Raw genomic sequence first — 21,312 nt, 5'->3', positions numbered from 1 at the left:
GAATGTAGATGCAAAATACTCATTTAGTTTGTTAGCCACCTGAGCAGGATCATCAACAGTTGAACCATCAATATCCAGTGGACCAATCTGATTCATCCCTTTCCTAGAGTTTACATAGGTAAAGAACTCTGTTTTTCTTTGCATCCTTTGCCAAGGATTTCTCATAATCTGCCTTCGCCTGCCTAACCTCCTTTGTAATTTGGTTACTGATCAGCTTATATCTATCATAGGCTTCTGTGTCACATGTTAATTTATATGTATCCCATGCATGCCATATGTCTCATTAGTTCATCTGACATCCATTTAGGCCTAAACCTTGAACAATATTTCTTAGTTGGCATGTAACGCCTAGTAGCTTCCAAGATAAGTTCTTTGAATGCTTCCCATTTTGAATTTGCTGTTGGTAACATCCTCAGTTGGTCCCACTGTATAGAATTTAAACACTGTCTCAGACCATCGTAGTCACCTTTATGAAAGCAAAAACCGTTCCCTTTACCCCTGATGGTGGTTACCTCTTTGAGTAAATCCCATTTTAGCATACTGCCACCTAGTAGTTCATTTATCTGCAGATTCTTAATGCATGAAGAATCACTACTAATAATCAGATCAAGAGTATTACTCCCTCTAGTTGCCTCCCAAACATGCTGATGTAGAAAACAATCATCCAATAGATCCACAAAAGCCTTGCTAGTGTGTGAGTGACCAACCCACAAATTCCAGTCAATATCTGGGAAATTAAAATCCCCCATTATAAGACTGATTTACTAGCCCACTATTTCCCTGTACAGTTCCTTATTATACTCATCAGAGTCATTAGGTCTATAACACACTCCTACTCTCAATTTTGATCTCCCAATGCTTATGTCACACCAAACTGACTCGACTGCACTGTCCAGCGATGTCGACGGGCTTCACTTCCTTGGATTTTGTATTTCTTAACTAATAGTATAACCCCTCCTCCCTTCCTATACACATTGTACTCCCCAAATTCCAGTTCTGCATTCCTCATATCCGTGTGACACCACATCTCTCTAATATCCCAACAATATCTGCCTTTGATGTTCTGAACAATACCTCAAATTCATCAAATTTATTTACCAAACTCCTAGTATTGGTGTTTTGTTTGTTTGTTATTTGATTTTTAGGAGCATTATCAACTAAGGCCATATTGCTCCGAGAATATGCGGTGGTCATGCCCTGACCTTTCCGCGTCTGGTGGTGACGGGCTCGAATCCCTGTCTTATCAAGAAGTGTGTGTTACACACTGCTGCTCCTTCCCACCTGGCTACGGAGGTGCCTAGCATTGGTGTACATGCACCTGTTCCTATTCTTAGCTACTCTAACACAACCCATGTGTTTACTTGTACTGCAATGACTCCCAGCAGTCTCTGAAATACCCTGCATCTTGTTTTCCAGACTGCTGCTCATTCCAATAGAAGCAGTGCAAGAATCACTTTCACCTCTACTAGTGGCTACTGTTAATCTATTAGTTCTTGTACCCTTCCAAGCTAGCAGTTTTCCGACCCAACTAACACTGCCTTGATAGACCACATCATAATTTTCTTTGCATCTATTTCCATTTCTTCTGCTACCAGCTTTCTTGCAAATAATTCAAGCCAGTCATTATACAAATTTGAAAAAAAGAAAAAAAAAATCTGTTTTCAGCCAACAGAATTTTTATTATTTAGCACAGGGTTTTATTTTTGAATAAGAACCCTGTACTCCTTCGAAGGAGTGTGGTTTAGTTTATAACTAATACCTAAAATAGTGAATAATTTTGTTAATTTTCAAGAGAATGATATATATTACTTTATATGACTTATTTAAGCTATTTGTACATTTTATTTTATACAGGGAGTGCTATGTATATCACACCTATACCTCCTCCTTATCCTGGTACTAGTCCAAACCACACTGGAACACCAATAACTTCTCCAGGTAAGCAAAGCATGATTCAACTGCTTAATAATGCAGGTATATGATGATCTATAATAAAAAGTTTCTACCTTTTCCAATGAACTATCTCTATTGCAGCAGGTTGTTGAATTCTAGAATTGAGAGGCAACTTATTCCATCAAAAGGAATAGGTTGCTTCCACATGGCATCAAATTTGATTAAATTCAAAGCAGAACTGGATGGTTACCTTGTGGGAATGGAAATAGTTGGATTATTCTGTTTTATTATTATTATCGTTGTATTTTTTTTATTTTTTGGCTGATGCAGGAAAAATTTCTGTTTCCATGAATTATTTGGTCTTATCCTTAATCTGGGATCAGGCAGTCATCCAGGATTAGGGATGACTTGTTGTATCAAACAAACACATGTGCAGATTGAATAGATGTGGCCATTACTTTTCCATATAATTGCTCTATTTATTATACACTTGTCATGGAATACAATGAAATTTTCTATACCACAGTGATAGAAAGTTGTCCTGCTGTCCAAGTCTTGTTTATGGAATGTCTTCAGTGGATTGAAATTGCTGGCAGTGAAGCTGCTTATTTAAGCTACCAAAGTAATTCCTGCTCTCTGTCTTTGACAATGTCCGTTTTGATATGAAGCAGTGGTAACGGGGTTGTCGAAAGAAAAAATCCACATTAGTGGTAGCGTGTTAGTCTCAAGGGATAACATGACGTTTCCAGCAGATGGGTTCTTTAAACTTCTTTGTAGGAGGTGAAGCCAGATAATTCCATGATGGTAATTCCGCATTTGATTCAGACTTATAGTGATAAAGCCAGATTTAGCCTGCTGCTACAGGCTGATTTTTGTGTGCACAATATTTCAAACAGTACCATAATAGAGCCACCAAACTGTTTTTGTCATTCAGGCTTACACAAAGATTTTCATGAAAATCCACATTCATTTCTAGGACAATATCTGGCTATTCAAGAATTATTAGTGTCTATAGCAGTCCAACATCTACTCATTTTGAAAGAGCTGACACCATTTCTGATTGTGTTGGACTGCTATAATTATATTTAATATAGATTTTGCTAAATTAAATATTATGGTATTTAAGGTAGAAAAAGTTTTATGGCCCAGTTAGTACAGGGTGCTTTTAAAGTTGCCAAACAATAAAATTGCATATCTCTGTATGTGTATAACACACACATAGAAACAATGTAAAATTTGGTTGACATATCAGATTAACAACAGAAGGCAGCACATATCATGAGCATACAAAGTCAGTCACGCAGTAACTTCACTCACATACTGAATAAACATAAGCATTTTCTTTGAAACTCTCAACATACAGAAGCATCTGCAAATGTTTAATAAGCACATATATTAACCAGACAACATGGAATGTCAGGAAAGGTATTGCCAACAAGATAGCAGTCAGTAAAATCTGTTTGAAGATTACATGATCTCTTAGAGACTCTGCAACATTCATCAGTCCTTAACTCTTCCACTTTTTTTAAAGTTGTGGGGATATCTTAAGAGTTGGCATTTCTGAACAATTCACACTCGACTGAAAGGCTAAAGGATGCCATCACTGAGTTAACTGCTAAACTTGTCCAATACAGAAATGAGAGGTGAGACTAGTGGAATTTGCGGAATATTGAGGAATGTCAGTAATGAACACTTTTTTCAAGAAAAGGATGAACAGAAAGTGGACGTGGAAGAGCCCAAATGGATTAACAACTAATGAAATTGATTTCATCCTCACTAACAGAAGATATATCGTGAATGTTACTGTCCTGAACAAGGTAAATGTTGGAAGTGATCACAGAATGGTAAGATGCACAATTGATATAGATGTAAGAAAAGAAAAGAAAAAAAACTGACTCGAGTAAATAATACGAAGGTCTTTGAGATAACAGAAGAAAAAAAGCAGCATGTACTGGAACTTAACAGGTTTGAGTTTCTGCAGACTGTTCAGGACCAAGATATTGACAAGGAATACTACAACTTTCTGAAAGCAATAAAGCCCAAGAAACCTATAGGTAAAAAGAAATCCAAAGAAGAAAAAATTAGTCAAGAAACACTTATGATGAACCAAAGACGACAAATGAAAAGCAAAATAAACACTGACAAGGAGAAAATTGATTATACCGAGTTATGCAAAGCCATTAGAAAGAGACTCAGAGAGGAAATAAGATTTAACACAAGAAAAGTAGAACAAGCATTAAGGGAAAACATGGGACTTAAATCAGCAGCCATGAGCAGTAATACAGAAAGATAAATGATACTGAAACTGAAGAATAGCAATGGTGTACTTATAATTAGCAAAGAAGGCATAATTCAAATAGCAGGAAACTACTATAGAGAATTATACAAGGAGCGAGGGAATGATGTGAGGTAGAACATGCATTCAAGAATCAAAGCCCCGGGGGAAGATGAAGTTACTGTAGAGTTGTTAAAATTGGGAGGAAGAGACATGACACAAAAACTGGCAAGACTCTTCACAAAATGCAGTATAAAAGATGAGATGCCTAAAGAGTGGAATAATGCAATCATAGTTTTGCTGCAATAGAAAGGAGATAAATCAGAAATTGGAAATTAGACCAATTAGCTTGTTATCCCACATCTACAAGTTGTTCACAAGGGTCATTACTAACAGATTAAAAAGAATACTTGATGAGAATCAACCAAAAGAGCAAGCTGGCTTTAGGACAGGATTCTCAACTATGGATCACCTTCACGTAATATCACAGCTAATAGGGAAAGAAAAAGAATATAAAACACCATTATGCCTGGCATTTGTGGATTACGAAAAGACATTTGACTCCATACAGCATAAGGCAATGTTTCGGGCACTGGAAAGACAGCATAGATACCCCATATATTATGATTTTGAAGAAAATATGAGAATGCTACCTCCTTTATTAGACTTGACAAAGACAGTAGCAAATTTAAAACTGAGAAATGAGTTCGACAAGGAGACTATCTCTGAAGTTGTTTACTGCTGCCCTTGAGGAAGCTTTCAGAAGATTAGATTGGTCACAGAAAGGAGTCAATGTGAATGGAGAGTATCTAAACCTTTGACGATTTACGTGGCTTATGCCATTGTGGTTATAAGCCACTATCCCAAAGAATTAGAGGAAAATCTTAATTGGTTGTAAGGATTTCAGACTAAAGATGAATATGGCTAAAACAAAAGTAATGATGAACAAGTATGCCACAGAAAGGGATATAATTATTGAAAGAGCAGTAATTGAAAAGAGAGTTGCCATGACTGGGTCATGGCGACTCGCTTTTCAATTAATGCAAGTTGCAGTAACCTGGGACAAGTCATTAGCTGTAATGATAAATGCCTGGAAGTCAAAAGAATAAATTTTGGATGGATTGCATTCAGGAAATAGTCGCATACTGAGGAGCAATATCCCAATTTGTCTGAAAGTAAAATAATGAACCAATGTATACTCCCCACCATGACTTATGGAAGTGAAACTTGGGTACTCACCAAAAGAATGGAAGAGAAGCTCAGAACTACACAGCAAAGAATGGAATGAATTATATTGGGAATTGGACTGTTAGATAAGAAGAGAAACACATGGATTAGGCAGCAAACTCAAGTAAAGGAAATTCTTATCAAAACAAAACGGTCTTGGACAGGACACATAGCCCAAAGTCATGATGACAGATGGCCTAAGAAAGAACAGAATGGTAACCAAGAGGAGCTAGAAGAAAACCTGAGCGACAACGACGGAGATGGACAGATAAAATTCAAGAGTTTGTGGGTAGTAAATAGATGGCTATTGCAACAAAACAGAAGGAACTGGAAAGTTGTTGCAGAGGCCTTCATCCTGCAGTGGATTGAAAATGGATAATGATTGTCCAATACATGCTTCACTGCATTGGCAAAAACATCTGTTGGGTTTGCGTGTTTAATATAGAATAGTGGCACTTCAGCCATCTTGTAACACATTGTGACCTTATAAATAGTTCTACACAAATTATATCAAGTGTCAAGGGATAGTCATTCAAATGGACTTTTGATGCACAATCAGCAGCCCATCAATAAGAATAACTTATGTTATTTCTGCAAGTGTATGAGATCAGTGACTTTAAAATAAAACGTGGAAAAGCACTCGATTATTCTGTTCGATAATGTGTTATGTTTGTAGCAGATTTTAAACTGTGGTAAACATTCCCCATACACAGACAAGTTCTTATTAAATTTTTGTTGGGATGAATGAGCCTGCAGCCTATAAGTTGTTTGTAAAGGTCACTGTTGTGTTAGTGTTTATTAGAAATTTCTGTCAGCTTTGTTGCGTAGTGAGTGTGTGAGAATATTCAACCAAGTTATAAAAACAGAAATTGCATTCAGATCTCTTTCTGCTGAAGTTTTGGAAATGTTCATGACAGCAAGGCTATGGTAATGAACAAAGCAACATTTCCGAAGAGGGCAGTACCTTTCTTGAAGCAATCAAAACCACTTGATGTCTAATAGCCTACCCAAACAAAAATCCAGACATTAGGTAATTTAGGTAAAAGCATACTGTACTGATAAACAATCCCATGCTGTATTTTAATATGTGCGTATTTTGCCAATTAAATTTAATTTCAAATGGAGTATGGATTTTTAAAAAATCCTCCTTTTTATTAAAAAATCTGTTTTCTTTTTTTTGTTTCCAGTTAGTTATTTATTCCAGCATGGAGAGAACAGGGGATTGAAATGTCCTAGTTCTCACTAAGTGTCAAGTAATTTTTTCCTTCAGTCTTCTCAAAATCTGATTGTTATTCAATAATTAATGCTACTACTGCATTATAATTCCATCTCGCTGTATTGCAGAAGCGGGCCGCTCCCGAGACTCACACTCATTTTTAGAAACATCCATTAACCATGAGTCCACTTAAAACTAATTTTTTTTAATCAAATAATATTCCCAATAGATTCAATTAGTCCATTTTCATTAAAAATTCTAAGGCTTCAAATAAGACAGATTATTTTAATTCTTACTGGAATCTCATCAGTTATTGAATGGCCTCATTTAACAACATTGTACCAAATGGTGACTTAAGTCAGGCCTAAGCAAGCAACCAAATTAAAAACATAATTAGAACTTCTGGTACTGGACTATTTTGCCCCAAAGTTAAGAAATTAGTAAAGGATTTTTTTTATTTTTCTTTCAATACAAGAGTTGAAAATAATTCAATAATTAATGCTACCACTGTAATGCAGTAGCAGCATTAATTATCCACTTATAATATAAAGTCATGTATATTATAAGTGGTTGTTTTTGGAGGATTCATAGCTCTGTGGCTAGGGCAGGTTGTTCTTGTGCTTCCTATAGATTGTAACTGTCATGTTGCTGCAGGATTGTAGGATTGCTCTGATGGCCTGGTCCTGGAAGAGAGTTAGCCATGGAGAGGTTTTCACTGTGTTGTAATAGCTTTTTTGTATGTGGAAAGGCTATAGAAGATCTTTTTTGGTAGCAGGTGAATTTGAGGACTTTTGGATTTGAAGTTTTGAATATATGGTGTTTTGTTTTTGAGTGGTGAGCAGTGTCACTTTATTTTAAGTTTTCATATGTAGTATGAGTAACATATTTCTCAAATCTTGTTTATAATTTTCTAAGCTGCCTGCCTGGGCTTTGGTGCTGCATGAAAGTCTCATTTTGCGGGGAGTGTCAGAGGAGCATAGGAGTTGTTTCAGATTTCTCGTAAGTCTAATATGATATTATGCTTCTTGGCTAATCTATTTATTGTCACCTATCCCCAGATGGTAAGGGGATTATGAAATGAGGGTCTGAACGGCTGTTATCCTTTATTGGGAGGAATTGTCAGTGGTCAGTTGGTATCTTGAAAAGCCACACCAAGTATTGTTTGTTTAGAATCATGTGCCTAATTGTGAATTTCTTGTTTCAGGATGTGATGTATACATACCCTTCATTGTGGGTATGTATGTGGTGTATACACACCCACAATGAAGGGTAAATCCCTTGATTATGTGCAATTTTCAAATGAGTAGAGAGAAGCAGAATGGTTAAAATGTATATGGAGCTGTTGGGCCAGTTATAACAGATATCGATCTTAATGTCCAAAAAAGGTTTTGTTACCCATTTCCACAGAGAAAATTATCACTGTTGTAGCTGTTAATGTGGTTATGAAATTTATCTAGGCTCTCCCCACTAGTTACCTACCACACAAACACCATCAAAGAATCTTAACCATTAGATTTTTACCACCTGGATAACAGTTATTATTCCAGCATGGTGGGAACAAGGGAATCAAAATGTACTAGTTCTAAGTGTCAAGTATTTTTTTTTTCCTGTCAGTTATCTAGATAGTATGAGTCAGAGCTGTACTACTCAGTATGTTCTACGTTCAGCAGCGTCAGAATTAGCCTTTCATGCAAATAACGAAAAACACTTTTATTTAACAAGGCCAAAATACTTAACGTTCAACGTAATTATACGCGACTATTAATTGCAGAAACCGTTGAAATTAAATTACACGAGAATTCTGTTAATGTTCGGCAGCCATATTTGATCTCCGATGCGTGGACCTTTACGCGCATGCGTGAAGACAAATAATCTCTATTTAAGTATCAGGTTTAACCTGATTCAGTAATTTTCATTCCTGTGATCACGACATTCGGTCGAAAATCGTTGTCAGCTTCAGGAAGGAAAATTGTTTTGAATATTTTCGTTAGATTCTTTTAATTGCATTAATTTGATTTTTAATTGTTTTAAATTGATTTTAATTGAGTTAAGTTGATTATTTAATTATTTATATTTTACTCTAATGTACCGGTAAGTTGTCGATTTTTTCGTTTTCTCCGTTTTAATTTCTGGAGGGTATCATACGGAAGTGTTCTACGCACTATATTGAGGTAAACTCCTATTATTATACTAACCTATCAGTTATCTTAAAATTGATGTCAAAGTTGTATATTTACCTTCTCAAAATGTGATAGTCACTCAAATAACATAAAAATTATTTAGTAATTAATGCTAATTAATTATTGAATTGGGAGCCATGGAAATGAGAGAATGTGTGTACAAGGTCTGTCATATAATCACATGGCAAGCCTTGACAAACTCTGGCTCAGAGTTTGAAAAAAAGAAAGTAAAAACATCATTGTCATAATATTATAAAAAAAAGTACTTAATGAAACTGTTGGTATGAAAACATATCCATAGAAAATCAATTTTCTTATTCAAGTTCAATGTAAGAGCCTTTAAATTTAGTCTTCTTTATTGGTTATATGTTTTCAGATATGCTGTACATCATTACTATTCCTCCTCCATATCCTGGTTTTGGTTATGCACCTGGTACAGTCTTATCAGGTCCTCCAGGTAGGAATAATACTTTTATTTTTTCATTATTTTTTTTACCACCTATCTTAAAGGCATAGTGGAATAAAAGTTAATATATGCCTCAGTTTTAACAAGCTGCAGGGTTGTTTCCCTGAAGAACTAGAGGGGGAATATTTTCCTGGGGCAATTTAAGGTCACATGTGACCAGGCACTTTTTTTTTTTTTTATGTGTATATATTGAAATAAGTAAGTACCCATTAAAATAAGTAAAAATTACAGTAAAATGTTTTTAACACAATTGATATATAGAGCAATGGCCAGATTACTGTTAACACCATCCCAACAATAAGCTGGGCAGTCCCAGTCTTGTTAATGCTCACCAATCAACAAAAGCAGATAAATCAGATAAAGCATTTCTCACTGAACAATATTTAACTTACATAACAAGTGTACATGAGATTGCATACAAAGGTTTGCAACAAATGCACCATGTAGTGAAAGAGAAAAAAAAAGTTAAAAAACCCAATGTAATAAAAAAGGACTGATATAGCCAGATGTGGTTAAGAATTAGCTTGAGAGTGTGAAAATTTTGCACTATTGTAAAAGTAAATATAATAAAAGGCAGTCAAAATGTATCAAGTTAGTAAAATAAGTTAATGCTAGAAATACCATGACAAAAGAATACTTCAATACTTTCACTGTTAGCTTTTCCAATTTACTTTTTTGATCCAGGATTGAAAAAAAATGTCATTCCATGGAATTGAGTCAATTTGGATTGGAAAAGAAACATTTTTGGGCTTTATTCTCACTATGACTGAATTAATCAGCCTATAGTGAAGATTGCTTGGGGGAGGGGAAAAAAATGATATTCACATGGTATATTCATTCATGGTGCTACATGTGTCACCTCTTGTGATCTAATTTCCATTCCATATATCTTGTTATTTATAACATGGTTATTCTTATTATTACTCTTATTATTGTATTAAATTGCACATAGAGCTTTTCATTCCATTCTTTTTCTTTTGCAGAAATCATTGAGTTCTTGCTAAGTCATAATCTGAATCTGCTGATTAACAGTCTTGGTTGGTAACAACCATATCAAGTTTACTTCATAACTCATTCATTAGCATTAGTAGAGGTATATGATGCAAGAAAGTAAGCTATGCAGCATCAGCCAAAAAAAAAAAAAACCTCCCATTTCACCCCTCCATTCATTCCAAATGCCTGTCCAGCTCAGCCATAAATTTATTTAGACTATCAACTTCCACAACAAAAGATGAAAGTCAGTTCCACCAATCAACCACCCACTGGCTAAAGGCAAATTTCCACACATCTATTCTACAACTGTCTTTCCTCAATTTGAATGTATGCCCTCTTGGTTCTTAATCTAGGCAAGAGGAAGAATCCCATCAGCATTCAGCTTGCTTAACCCATTCAAGGCCTTATACACCTCAATCAGATCACCTTGCAGGTGCCTACTCTCCAGGCACTGCAATTTGCAGAACTTAAGCCTTTCTTGGTAAGAGCATCCCTTTGTTCCCCTAACCAATCTTGTTACCCTTCTTTGTACTCATTCCAGCAACTCTACATCCTTCCTAAAATGAGGCTTCCAGACCTGTAACACCATACTCTAGATATTGCCAGACCATTGCCTTGTACAATGGGATAATCACCTCCCTGTCCCTGCTAGCAAAATTCCTATATATCATTGACAAGACTCCACAACTTGCCCTGGCAGTCCATCTGCACTGCTCAGCAAACTTCATAATTGACTGCACAATTACACCCAGGTCTTTTTTTCACTTTCCACTTCCCTGAGTGTAGTACCTCACAGTTGGTACGTTTCTCTTCGGTTATTACTACTCATATGCAGTACTTTGCATTTGTCAATGTTAAACTTCAGTTGCCACTCCTCAGCCCATTTATCCAACTTATCTAGATCCAATAGTGACAAATGGGCCTGGAGTACTGGGGTCCATAGTTTAACAGATATTTATTTAAAGTATACCCAGTAAAATAAAATAAAATAAAATATTTCCAGAAGCTTTCGGAACTCGTGTCCCTTTCTCAACTGACAGAATTTTTAAATACATTACAAGCAAACTGTGGCACGTTACTCATTCGTCATTGTTGTAGCACGGACGTGTGCTGCCTTGCGCCAGTGATCATCCATCAATAAAACGGTTGTCTCCAGGATTGGATGTATACGCATGCCTTTCTGGCGATTTAATGCCTTAGGGTTGTTCATTATGTTTAGTGACTCTAGCCATAGGCGGTGGCGAAAGTGTCGCGCGTGGTCCACTATCTCAAAGTCGCGCTTGGGGTCAAGATCGTGGTTGGTAGCCCAAAAATGTTCTGCAAGCGCGGACTGGTCAGTTTCGGCAAGCCGGATTGCTCTGTCGTGTTCCGTGAGGCGATCCTGGAGACGTCTCGATGTCTCCAGGATCGCCAGGATCGATGTTGTGCTGGACCGATCAGCCTACCGAGAGAAAGCCTTGGCCCTATTACTCGATCCTAACGTATATGAACCTCTACCTGATCCTCCCGTTAAAGTCTTGAAACGTCTGGAAGCAAATGTTAATAAACTTGTCCACGCATGGCTTAAAGATAAGAAGATCCCGACCGCGACTCACCATCTTCTGCGTGGTACTGGCTGTCAACTACCACAATTCTACGGATTACCAAAGATCCATAAACCGGGTATTCCTCTCAGACCTATAGTGTCTTGCTGCAGTGCCCCAACGTATGAACTGTCCAAACACATCGCGAGCCTCCTCTCGCCTCTTATAGGTAATACATCTCACACCGTTAAAAACAGCAGTGAATTCATTAACACCATTAAGGACATTTCAATCCCTGATAACTCTGTCATGGCATCATTTGACGTGGTTTCTTTATTCACCTCGATTCCCGTCCAACAGGCCGTGCACTGCGCCAGAAGGCTCCTTGAGAGCGACTTAAGCCTCCAATCCAGGACGTCACTATCCACTGATGACATCTGTACCGCCCTCAACCTATGCCTCTCTAGCAGCATCTTCACCTTTGAAGACTCACTCTACAAACAAGTACATGGCACTGCTATGGGTGCCCCTGTCAGTTCCGTAGTAGCTAACATCGCCATGGAAGATCTGGAGAAGCAGATACACCAGAACCCACCTACACCTATTACAACGTGGTGTAGATATGTCGACGATATTTTTACCATAATACCACGTGGTTCTGAAACGGTACTACTAGAATACCTCAACTCTCTATCCAATTTCATCAAGTTTACCGTAGAATCAGAGGTGGACGGTTCGCTCCCGTTTCTGGACGTGCTAGTGCATCGCGTAGGCCCACATCTAGAGACCTCAGTATACCGCAAACCCATGTGGTGCGGTCAATTCACCAACTACGGGTCCGGCCACGCTCCAAGCCATCTCAATAGCACTGCCCGCACCCTGTTCTCCAGGGCCTGGAGCCATTCCAGCACCGACACAATTAGACGTAACGAGATCTCCCGTGTGAAGGCGGACTTAACCAGATGCGGTTATCCATCCCATGTACTAAACAGATGCTTGTTACAGGCACAAGAGCTTACTTCCAACCCAAGACCTCCGAAGCAAGTCGGCATATCATCCGCCTACATTCCGTACTATCCAGGAGTGTCAGGACGTATCTCGAAGATCCTGAGAAGTTACAACATAAAATGTGTACAATTACCAGGTAGGAACCTACGTTCACTTGTCTCCAGTGTGAAGACCCCTGTCACACCTGTCTTACGCAGCAATGTAGTGTACCGTATCACCTGTAGGGCCTGTAACAGTTGCTACGTAGGTGAGACATCGAGACGTCTCCAGGATCGCCTCACGGAACACGACAGAGCAATCCGGCTTGCCGAAACTGACCAGTCCGCGCTTGCAGAACATTTTTGGGCTACCAACCACGATCTTGACCCCAAGCGCGACTTTGAGATAGTGGACCACGCGCGACACTTTCGCCACCGCCTATGGCTAGAGTCACTAAACATAATGAACAACCCTAAGGCATTAAATCGCCAGAAAGGCATGCGTATACATCCAATCCTGGAGACAACCGTTTTATTGATGGATGATCACTGGCGCAAGGCAGCACACGTCCGTGCTACAACAATGACGAATGAGTAACGTGCCACAGTTTGCTTGTAATGTATTTAAAAATTCTGTCAGTTGAGAAAGGGACACGAGTTCCGAAAGCTTCTGGAAATATTTTATTTTATTTTATTTTACTGGGTATACTTTAAATAAATATCTGTTATCTAGATCCAGTTGGAGTAGCATACTGTCTTTACTGTCATTAACAACCCTGCCAACCTTTATATCATCTGCAAAGTTGGATATTAAACCTGATATACCTTCATCAATATCATTGATGAATACACAAAACAATATTGGTCCCAACACCGAACTGTGGGAAACTTCACTAATAACATTTGTCCACGAAGAGCAGTGTCCATTGATTACCAACACTGTCGTCTCCCACTCAACCATCCCTTTATCCATTGTTGCAACTTACCCTTAATGCCATACCTCTTCAATTTGTATAGCAGTCTTCCATGAGCAACAGTATCAAAAGCTTTCCTGAAATCCAAGTATATGATATCAAAATTATTTTTGGCATTCAGTTCCTTTGTGACCACATCATAGTATCCAATCAAATTGGTCAGACAAGACCTCCCTTTGACAAACCCATGCTATGTCTTACCTATTGCTGCGGTCTTGTCTAGATGATCCTGCAATGCTTTTACCAGTGATTCCATTATTTTCCCCGGAACACAAGTTAAACTAATAGGTCAATAGTTACTTGTCACCTTTTGAACCTCCTTTGTGAATTGGCGTTGCATTTTCACACCTCCAGTCCATGGGGGGACCTCCCCTGAGTCCAAAGAAGCTCTCATAATTATGGCCAAGGGTTTGCTTACTTCTTTTAATATAACTGGATAGATACTGTCCACTCCAGGTACCTTTTTATGTTTAACTTCAACAATTTCTCCTCCACTTTGCTTTCAGTTATTACAAAATCACTTAGCTCCCTGTTAGAGTTTGATAAACTTCTGGCACTCCCCTCATTGAATAACTTCTCATGTGTGAATGTAGATGAAAAATACTCATTCAGTTTATCAGCTACCTGAGCATGATCATCAATAGTCAACCCATCTATGTTAAGTGGTCCAATCTGATTCATCCCTTTCCTTCTAGAGTTTATATAACTAAAGAACTCTTTGCCGTTTTTCTTTGCATCCTTTGCCAAAGACTTCTTGTAATCTACCTTCGCCTGCCTAACCTCCTTTGTGAATTGATTTCACATATGACTGAGTCTTCATTATTTCTGTTTTGATTTATTATAGATTTCTGCTCTGCAAATATTTTTAATTATCAACTGCAGAATTTTTATACAATCAGCACCTTGTACATTGATTTTCAATGCATGCATTCCCATCGCTGATTCCTCTAATGAAAGTTTGCTACCTGAGAAATCAATCTTTTTTTCTTCAATTTTTTAACGGTCCTATTTATCTGTTATTGTACATTCAACACAAATCCACGAATCTTTATCTTGTTTCATCATGGCACACTTGAGACGATACTCCATTTTGCATTTTGCATTTTATACAGAAAAAACTTTTTTTTACCTGTTTTTTTTTTTTTTTGCAGCTCTGGCAAGCACATGTTCTCTTCATCTTTGGTTTTTGACTAATTTAGTTTCTAGCAATTGTTACACCATTGGTTTCAATTTTCATTATTTTTTATAAAAGCAATTCTTGCATTATCTCACATTGCTTGCTCTCAGCTTCTTTATATTTATGGTGTTGTTTGCAGTTATCCATTGTGTTGAGGCTACATTTATAATGGCCTGCATGCATTAATGTTTATGGCTCTGTTGGGATACTTAGCACAACCTTGAACTAGCTGGCACTTTGACTTTCTATTTGATTATAAAAACAGAGCTCAACTTCTACGTTGTAAGAATATATTTAAAAAAATAAGATTACCTCATTCTTTTGAGTAGAATGCTTCTAGTCAATGCTCTCCAAATGTAAGTGGATAAAATGATTTTAATGAATTCTTTCACTCAGAGATATGACTGATCCGACACACAATGGAATATAAAACCGAGAGCCCAAAACACATCAAACCAACTCAGGAAAAAGATGAGTGCAAGAAGACATTGTGTAAGAATAATTAAGATAATTAAAGACTGAAAACTGTTTTATCCAAATTTTATAATCGTGATTTTAATTATTTATTCTCGTAAACGGTTTTCAGTCTTTAATTATTCTGACAATGTCTTCTCGCACTCGTGGTTTTCCTGAGTTGGTTTGATGTGTTTCGGGGTTGGGTAGGGGCTCTCGGCTTTAGATTCAGTTGTGTCAGATCGGTCATGTCTCTACAAGTGAAAGAATTCATTAAAATCATTTTATTTGTTTATATTTTGGAGAGCATTGACTGGAAGGATTCTATGCAAAAGACTGAGGTAATCTCTTATTATTTTAAATATATCAGTGATTACTGTATATACAGTTGAGAGCAAGTGTTTTCTTTAAATTGGTGCAGCTGGTATTAATATTTAAAAATTAACTATAAAATGTTACCTGATAACTCTTTTGCGGATTAGGATTTGTTCAGATTGCTCACCAAATTCTAAACAATATGAAAATATCTCCATAAGACAAATACAGTACACCTTTGATTTAACATGGAACATAATCTCCCAACATCGTATGTCATACGCAAATATCTCTAAGAGCTCACTGAGATGGGTCTAAACTGATTTAAGTGTATAACAAATGAAGTTTAACATTGACAAATGTAAAGTACTACATATGGGAAACAGCAACCCCAGAGCAGCGTACCAACTCTATGGTACTACACTGACAGTGGTAGAGAATGAAAAGGACCTGGGGGTAATTGTTCAGGCAGATATGAAGTTCTCTGAGCAGTGCAGATGGGCTGCAAGAGTAGCTCATGGTGTCTTATCAATGATATACAGGAATTTTTCTAGCAGGGATAAGGTGATTATTCCCTTGTATAAGGAAATGGTCAGGCCACACCTTGAGTACTGTATACAGGTCTGGAGGCCTCATTTCAAGAAGGATATAGAGCTGCTGGAACGAGTACAGAGAATGGCAACAAGATTAGTGAATGGAACAAAGGGTTGCTCTTACGAAGAAAAGCTTAAGTTTTGCAAATTACAGTGTCTGGAGACTAGGCACCAGCGAGGTGATCTGATAGAGGTGTATAAAGCCTTGAATGGTTTGGGCATCCTCAATGCCGATGGGATTCTTCCTCTTGCTCAGCATAATCACCTGAGAGGGCATAAATTCAAATTGCCTTTAGCCAGCAGGTAGTGGGTTGGTGGAACAGACTTCCATCCCTTGTTGTGGAAGTTGATAGCCTAAATAAATTTAAGGCTCAGCTGGACAGGTATTTCGAACGAACAGAGGGATGAAGTGGAAGTTTTTTTTTTTTTTTTTTGGCTGATGCATAAGCTTGCTTTCTTGCATCATATGCCTCTACTAATGCTAACAAATGGAACCTTCAGGATGGAAAAACCTCTTATACCTGTTGAAAAAAGTGATTAGTGAGGCATCTATTGCCAGTTGAGAAAGGTGGATCAATAATAAATGTAATCAAACAATAATAATAAAAAAAGTCCACCAAAAAAAAAAAAAGAGCTTAACTTTATTATTTTTTTTTTAATACTATATTATAAACTGCATAAGTATTTCAGTTTCTGAAAGATAATTATATTTGTACATTAAGACATACCAAAGCATTTACTCTTAAATTTTCTTAATCTGACAATTAGAAATGTAAATATGTTTAGTTACTAACCTATCTCAGAGTATAAAGCTCACCACACATTTCTATCTTGAGGTGTGGTCCTCAATACATATTTCATCACTAGATTCTGGTCACTTGCACATCATGTTTCAGGACTATGGCTGTAGAAGTATCCTTGAGAGGGGAGGGAGAGGGAAAAAAAACTGGGAAGCAATGTCTGGGCAATTTGTAAGATGAATAGTTTGTCCCATTTATTGCCATGGCAGTTTCTACTTGTGATTGACATTTCTGCCATTTCATTTATATGTACGAATATTCCTTGCCCCAATAACAGAGATTAAAGTGAATATTTAGAATTTGAATATATCATGGTTGGATATAATCATCTAACATAACAAGGGGTTAACCCTGTTATGTTAGAATTTTTCAACCCTTAGGTACTAAAGAAATTCTGGATTTCTTTTAATAAAAAAAAAAATTTGAGATTTGATAGAAAAATATTCTTATACAGCTGCATTGGCAAACATGAATATTTTTGATTAAAACCATAATAATGAATTCTCAATTACAGATTGAGAAATCTTATTGCACCATTGTGCATTGTCTATAAAATTAGTTCATTAGCCAATTTGCATATTATGGCAGCTGAAAAATATGGAATAATTTATGGGGGAACCCTACTCCTGGATAATTACAGCAATGATTGAAAAGGCCTTTAGAAATTCCTCCACCATACTGGTGCAGAGGACTAATTACAGAAAAAGTCCATTTAACTTTATGATTAAGAACATTTCATTCAGTTCATCTGCAGTAAAAATTTGATAATTTATTTAAAATTTTTTCTTCTTGAACCATTAGCTACAGATAGTCAAAATGATTTAAACTGAACCAGTAAGAACTCAGGCAGACTCAAGACAGTCCTAGGCAGAATGAGAGTGCTTTCTCTCTCTCTCTCTCTCTGAGAAAAAAATAAGATTGGGCCAGCAACAGATTAGGTAGTTTTGGGGAGTTGGGCTGATCATGAATAGATGATGCTGTTCAAGTGTTTTGAATAATTTGGGGGGGGGGGGGGATACTATATTTCAAATTTTTGAAAAGGTCTATAGAAAAGACAAGTACCAGAAATTGTACAGAATTATTTGGGAGAGCATTACAAAATGTAAAAATATCCCATAAGGAATATTTACAATTCATAGAAATGTGTTCTTATCAATAAATATATAGTTACAAATAAGTGAGAATTTTTTCCCCTCTTATGAAAAGAGACAGCATTAGGTAATTGGATTCTTTATTTTCACATTTTTAATACTCTCAAATGAGCTTTATGAAAGTGGTGCAAAATTTTTTTCAGTAATTATGGATTCTATTCCACTCTAAAGATTAATGCATTCTTTTGTTTTGAATTGACATTTTTCAGATAGCTACATTCCTCCTCATTACCCTGTAGTACAGCCTCTTCCCTTTCTTCCCTCAAATCAGCCAGCATCTTCCTCAGATGTTCCAACATCATCTGCTGTCCAAGTTCCTGTTCAATCCATAAAGCCTTCAATAAGATTTGAGGATCAGCATCAGGTAAGTGCATATATTTGTGACTCACTAATCAAAGAACGTTCATTTAAGACTGCAATAGCTGAGTGATCAGGCACAAGGGTGCTTAAGTACATGTGCTTTGAGTAACTGGGGTTCAAGCCTGTGACTGTAAACAGTGCTGTTTCTTCTCTTGCTGATGTTTTTTTTTTTTTTCCCCTCTTTCCTTTTGCTGATGAGGATTTTTTTTTTTTCCCCTCTTTCTCAGACCACACAAGGGAACACAAAATTAACGGTTGCAGAATAGATGTGCAGAAGATGATAGCTTAAATTCAAGGAAGAACTAGACAAACCAGTGGAGGGAATGAATAATTGAAATGGGAGGTGTTGTGTGTGTTTTTTTTTTTTTTTTTTTTTGCTGGTTCTGTGTAATCTTGCATTGTTTGCCATTAATTGCCCACTTCTCCCCAAACAAATAATCACATCTCAATTCATATCTTTTTTTACAACTTACACAGCTCTCAGGTTCAATTACCAATTTGTCATGAGTTGATCTTAGGATAGGAATATGGTTCAACATAAAGTTCTTAGCACTGCAGTAAGTCTGCTAGAACAGCCCACAGGGTTCCATCAGTGCAAACTTTTGCATAACTTGCAGGAAAAAGTGCTACTCTCTTCCCTTGAGATCATATGATTTTAAAGAATTCTTTAAGAGTATCTCTGGTCTGACAGAATTCAAACCCGAGTTTTTCCAAATGAGTGGAAAAACCACTGTACTAGCAGAGAGCAATTCCTTTGTGTTGTAGAATTTCTGGAGGGGATTTACTAAGGGATCAATAATGGACTAACATTCCTGGGTTTTGAGAATTCCAGATAGTTTTGATTAGCGTTATGGATTCCATTATGAATTTTATAGCTTAAATCATTTTATGCTGTAAAGTTACTAACAGTTAATATTAATGGCAGACTACAAGTTCCACTTATGCTTGACAGCACACACATTTGTGTTGGCCATGGGTTGAGGCCACGTGACTGCTAAATACAGCTAATTACTCTTGTCAAATGAGCAGTAGTTCTGCCAGAGTATAAACAAGTTTTATTTTTAAATTTACAATATCAATGATGAATCACATTCAAATTGTGACACATGAGTGCACAAATTATGTTCTGAAGGAACTTGTTTCAACTGAGGAATGATTATCGGTGATTATTATTACTGATAATCCATCTTCAGTTGAACCACAGATAGATAATTCCACACCAATTTTAAGCATCTTGTAATGAAGAGGGTGACTGCCTGCACTCCACTATTATTGTTGCAATTTCTGATGTACAGGGTCATCGAAAAAAAGTGTCCGTGATTTCCCTTTTAATTTATCTTTGGAAATATTTGCTAAGTTTTATTTGACACCTCAACAATGACCTTTGCTGTATCGCGAGTGCACAGAATGACTCCTATGTGCTGCTGTTGTTTGGTTTTTAGGAGCATTAGCAACTAAGGCCATATTGCTCCGGGAATATGCAATGGTCATTCCCTGACCTTTCCGCATCCTTCATATTTGGTGGTGACGGGCTCGAACTCCTATGTGCACCACCTCAATCAGTGTCAGTAAGATGGCCGTGCAACAGAAAGTGCAGTGTGTTGTGGGTACACCGAATTTCAATACCGACGTATGTGGGTATTGACATTACTCTTATGACAGATTTAAATTCGGCGTAAAACAGACTGCTTTCTGTTGTACGGCCATCTTACTGACACTGACTGAGGCAGTGTATGTAGAAGTCATTCTGCACACACTCATCGTGAAGCCAAGGTCATTGTTGAGGTATCAAATAAAACTTAATTACCACAGTTTGCTGCTACGATCATAGCAATCGATCAAATATTTCCGAAGATAATTAAAAGGGAAATCACCGACACCTTTTTTGATGAGCCTGTAAATATGGATCACTTCCTTCCCTCTACTTGGCATACTTTCTACTAATTTACAGTAGCTGTTACATCCTACCACTGTCTCATATTGAAAGTCCCAAGTTTGATCACAATTATTACATAATGCTGATCCATATGCAGATTCAAGATTGTATAAATCTTGAGTCTGCATATGGAGCAGTACAAATCTTGGTGACTAGGCCACTACACAAGCATGGTGAATTTCTGGCATAGTATATAAACAATTTTTATTTTGAAATTTATAACATCAATGATGTGATATTGTAAATTTATTCCCAGAAGGGTGGTGTTCAATATTTTGTCACCGTGCATATTGACATATACACAATGAGCTGACATGTACACAAGTACCACCTTTGGAGCAAAAGGAATTGTACAGCAAAGAATTAAGACAAGTGAGATAAGCAGTGGTTGAATCAACTGATAATTAGGATTCTGTCAGAAAGAGACAGTGGGGCCAGGCCGATTGTAAGTGGACTTCATTGAGGTTGGAACTGCATATATTTGTGAAATGATTGAGGAAGTGTTTGAGAAGTTCAGGTCTTTTCACAGAAAAGTTTGTTCTGTTGGTTTGGCTATTCATGATGTATTCAGTAATAAGGAAAGGTGGCGAGGAAATGTTGTATGAAGTAATTTTTGGATAAGCATACAACACAGCAAGAATATACCCAACTCCTTGACATGTGTATTCCACAATGCCCCCCCCCCTGCATACATTCCACTCAGACTCCCTAACTGGCAGTGTAGAGGCAGCAAAATTACACACTGATCTGGATGCCTCCCAGAGAGTTAACAATAGTTCACTGGACCAAACCTA

General features: G+C 37.2%; 1 protein-coding gene across 1 annotated transcript in view; it reads left to right on the top strand.

Moving 5' to 3' along the window:
* The window catches only part of LOC150086375 (uncharacterized), a 58,993-nt gene that overhangs the window by 37,355 nt on the left and 326 nt on the right, over positions 1-21,312 (top strand). Inside the window, exons 4-6 of the mRNA XM_090371291.1 lie at positions 1,855-1,938; positions 9,168-9,248; positions 18,432-18,586. Of these exons, the coding sequence (XP_090227417.1) occupies positions 1,855-1,938; positions 9,168-9,248; positions 18,432-18,586 (320 nt within the window). The remainder of the gene's footprint in view (positions 1-1,854; positions 1,939-9,167; positions 9,249-18,431; positions 18,587-21,312) is intronic.

This window comes from Mastigoproctus giganteus, chromosome 4 (assembly GCF_048544385.1).
Source record: "Mastigoproctus giganteus isolate SK-2022 chromosome 4, ASM4854438v1, whole genome shotgun sequence".
NCBI classification, from domain to species: domain Eukaryota; kingdom Metazoa; phylum Arthropoda; class Arachnida; order Uropygi; family Thelyphonidae; genus Mastigoproctus; species Mastigoproctus giganteus.
The sequence above is the reverse complement of the archived record's forward strand: the minus strand, read 5'-3'. Positions and strand labels throughout refer to the sequence as shown.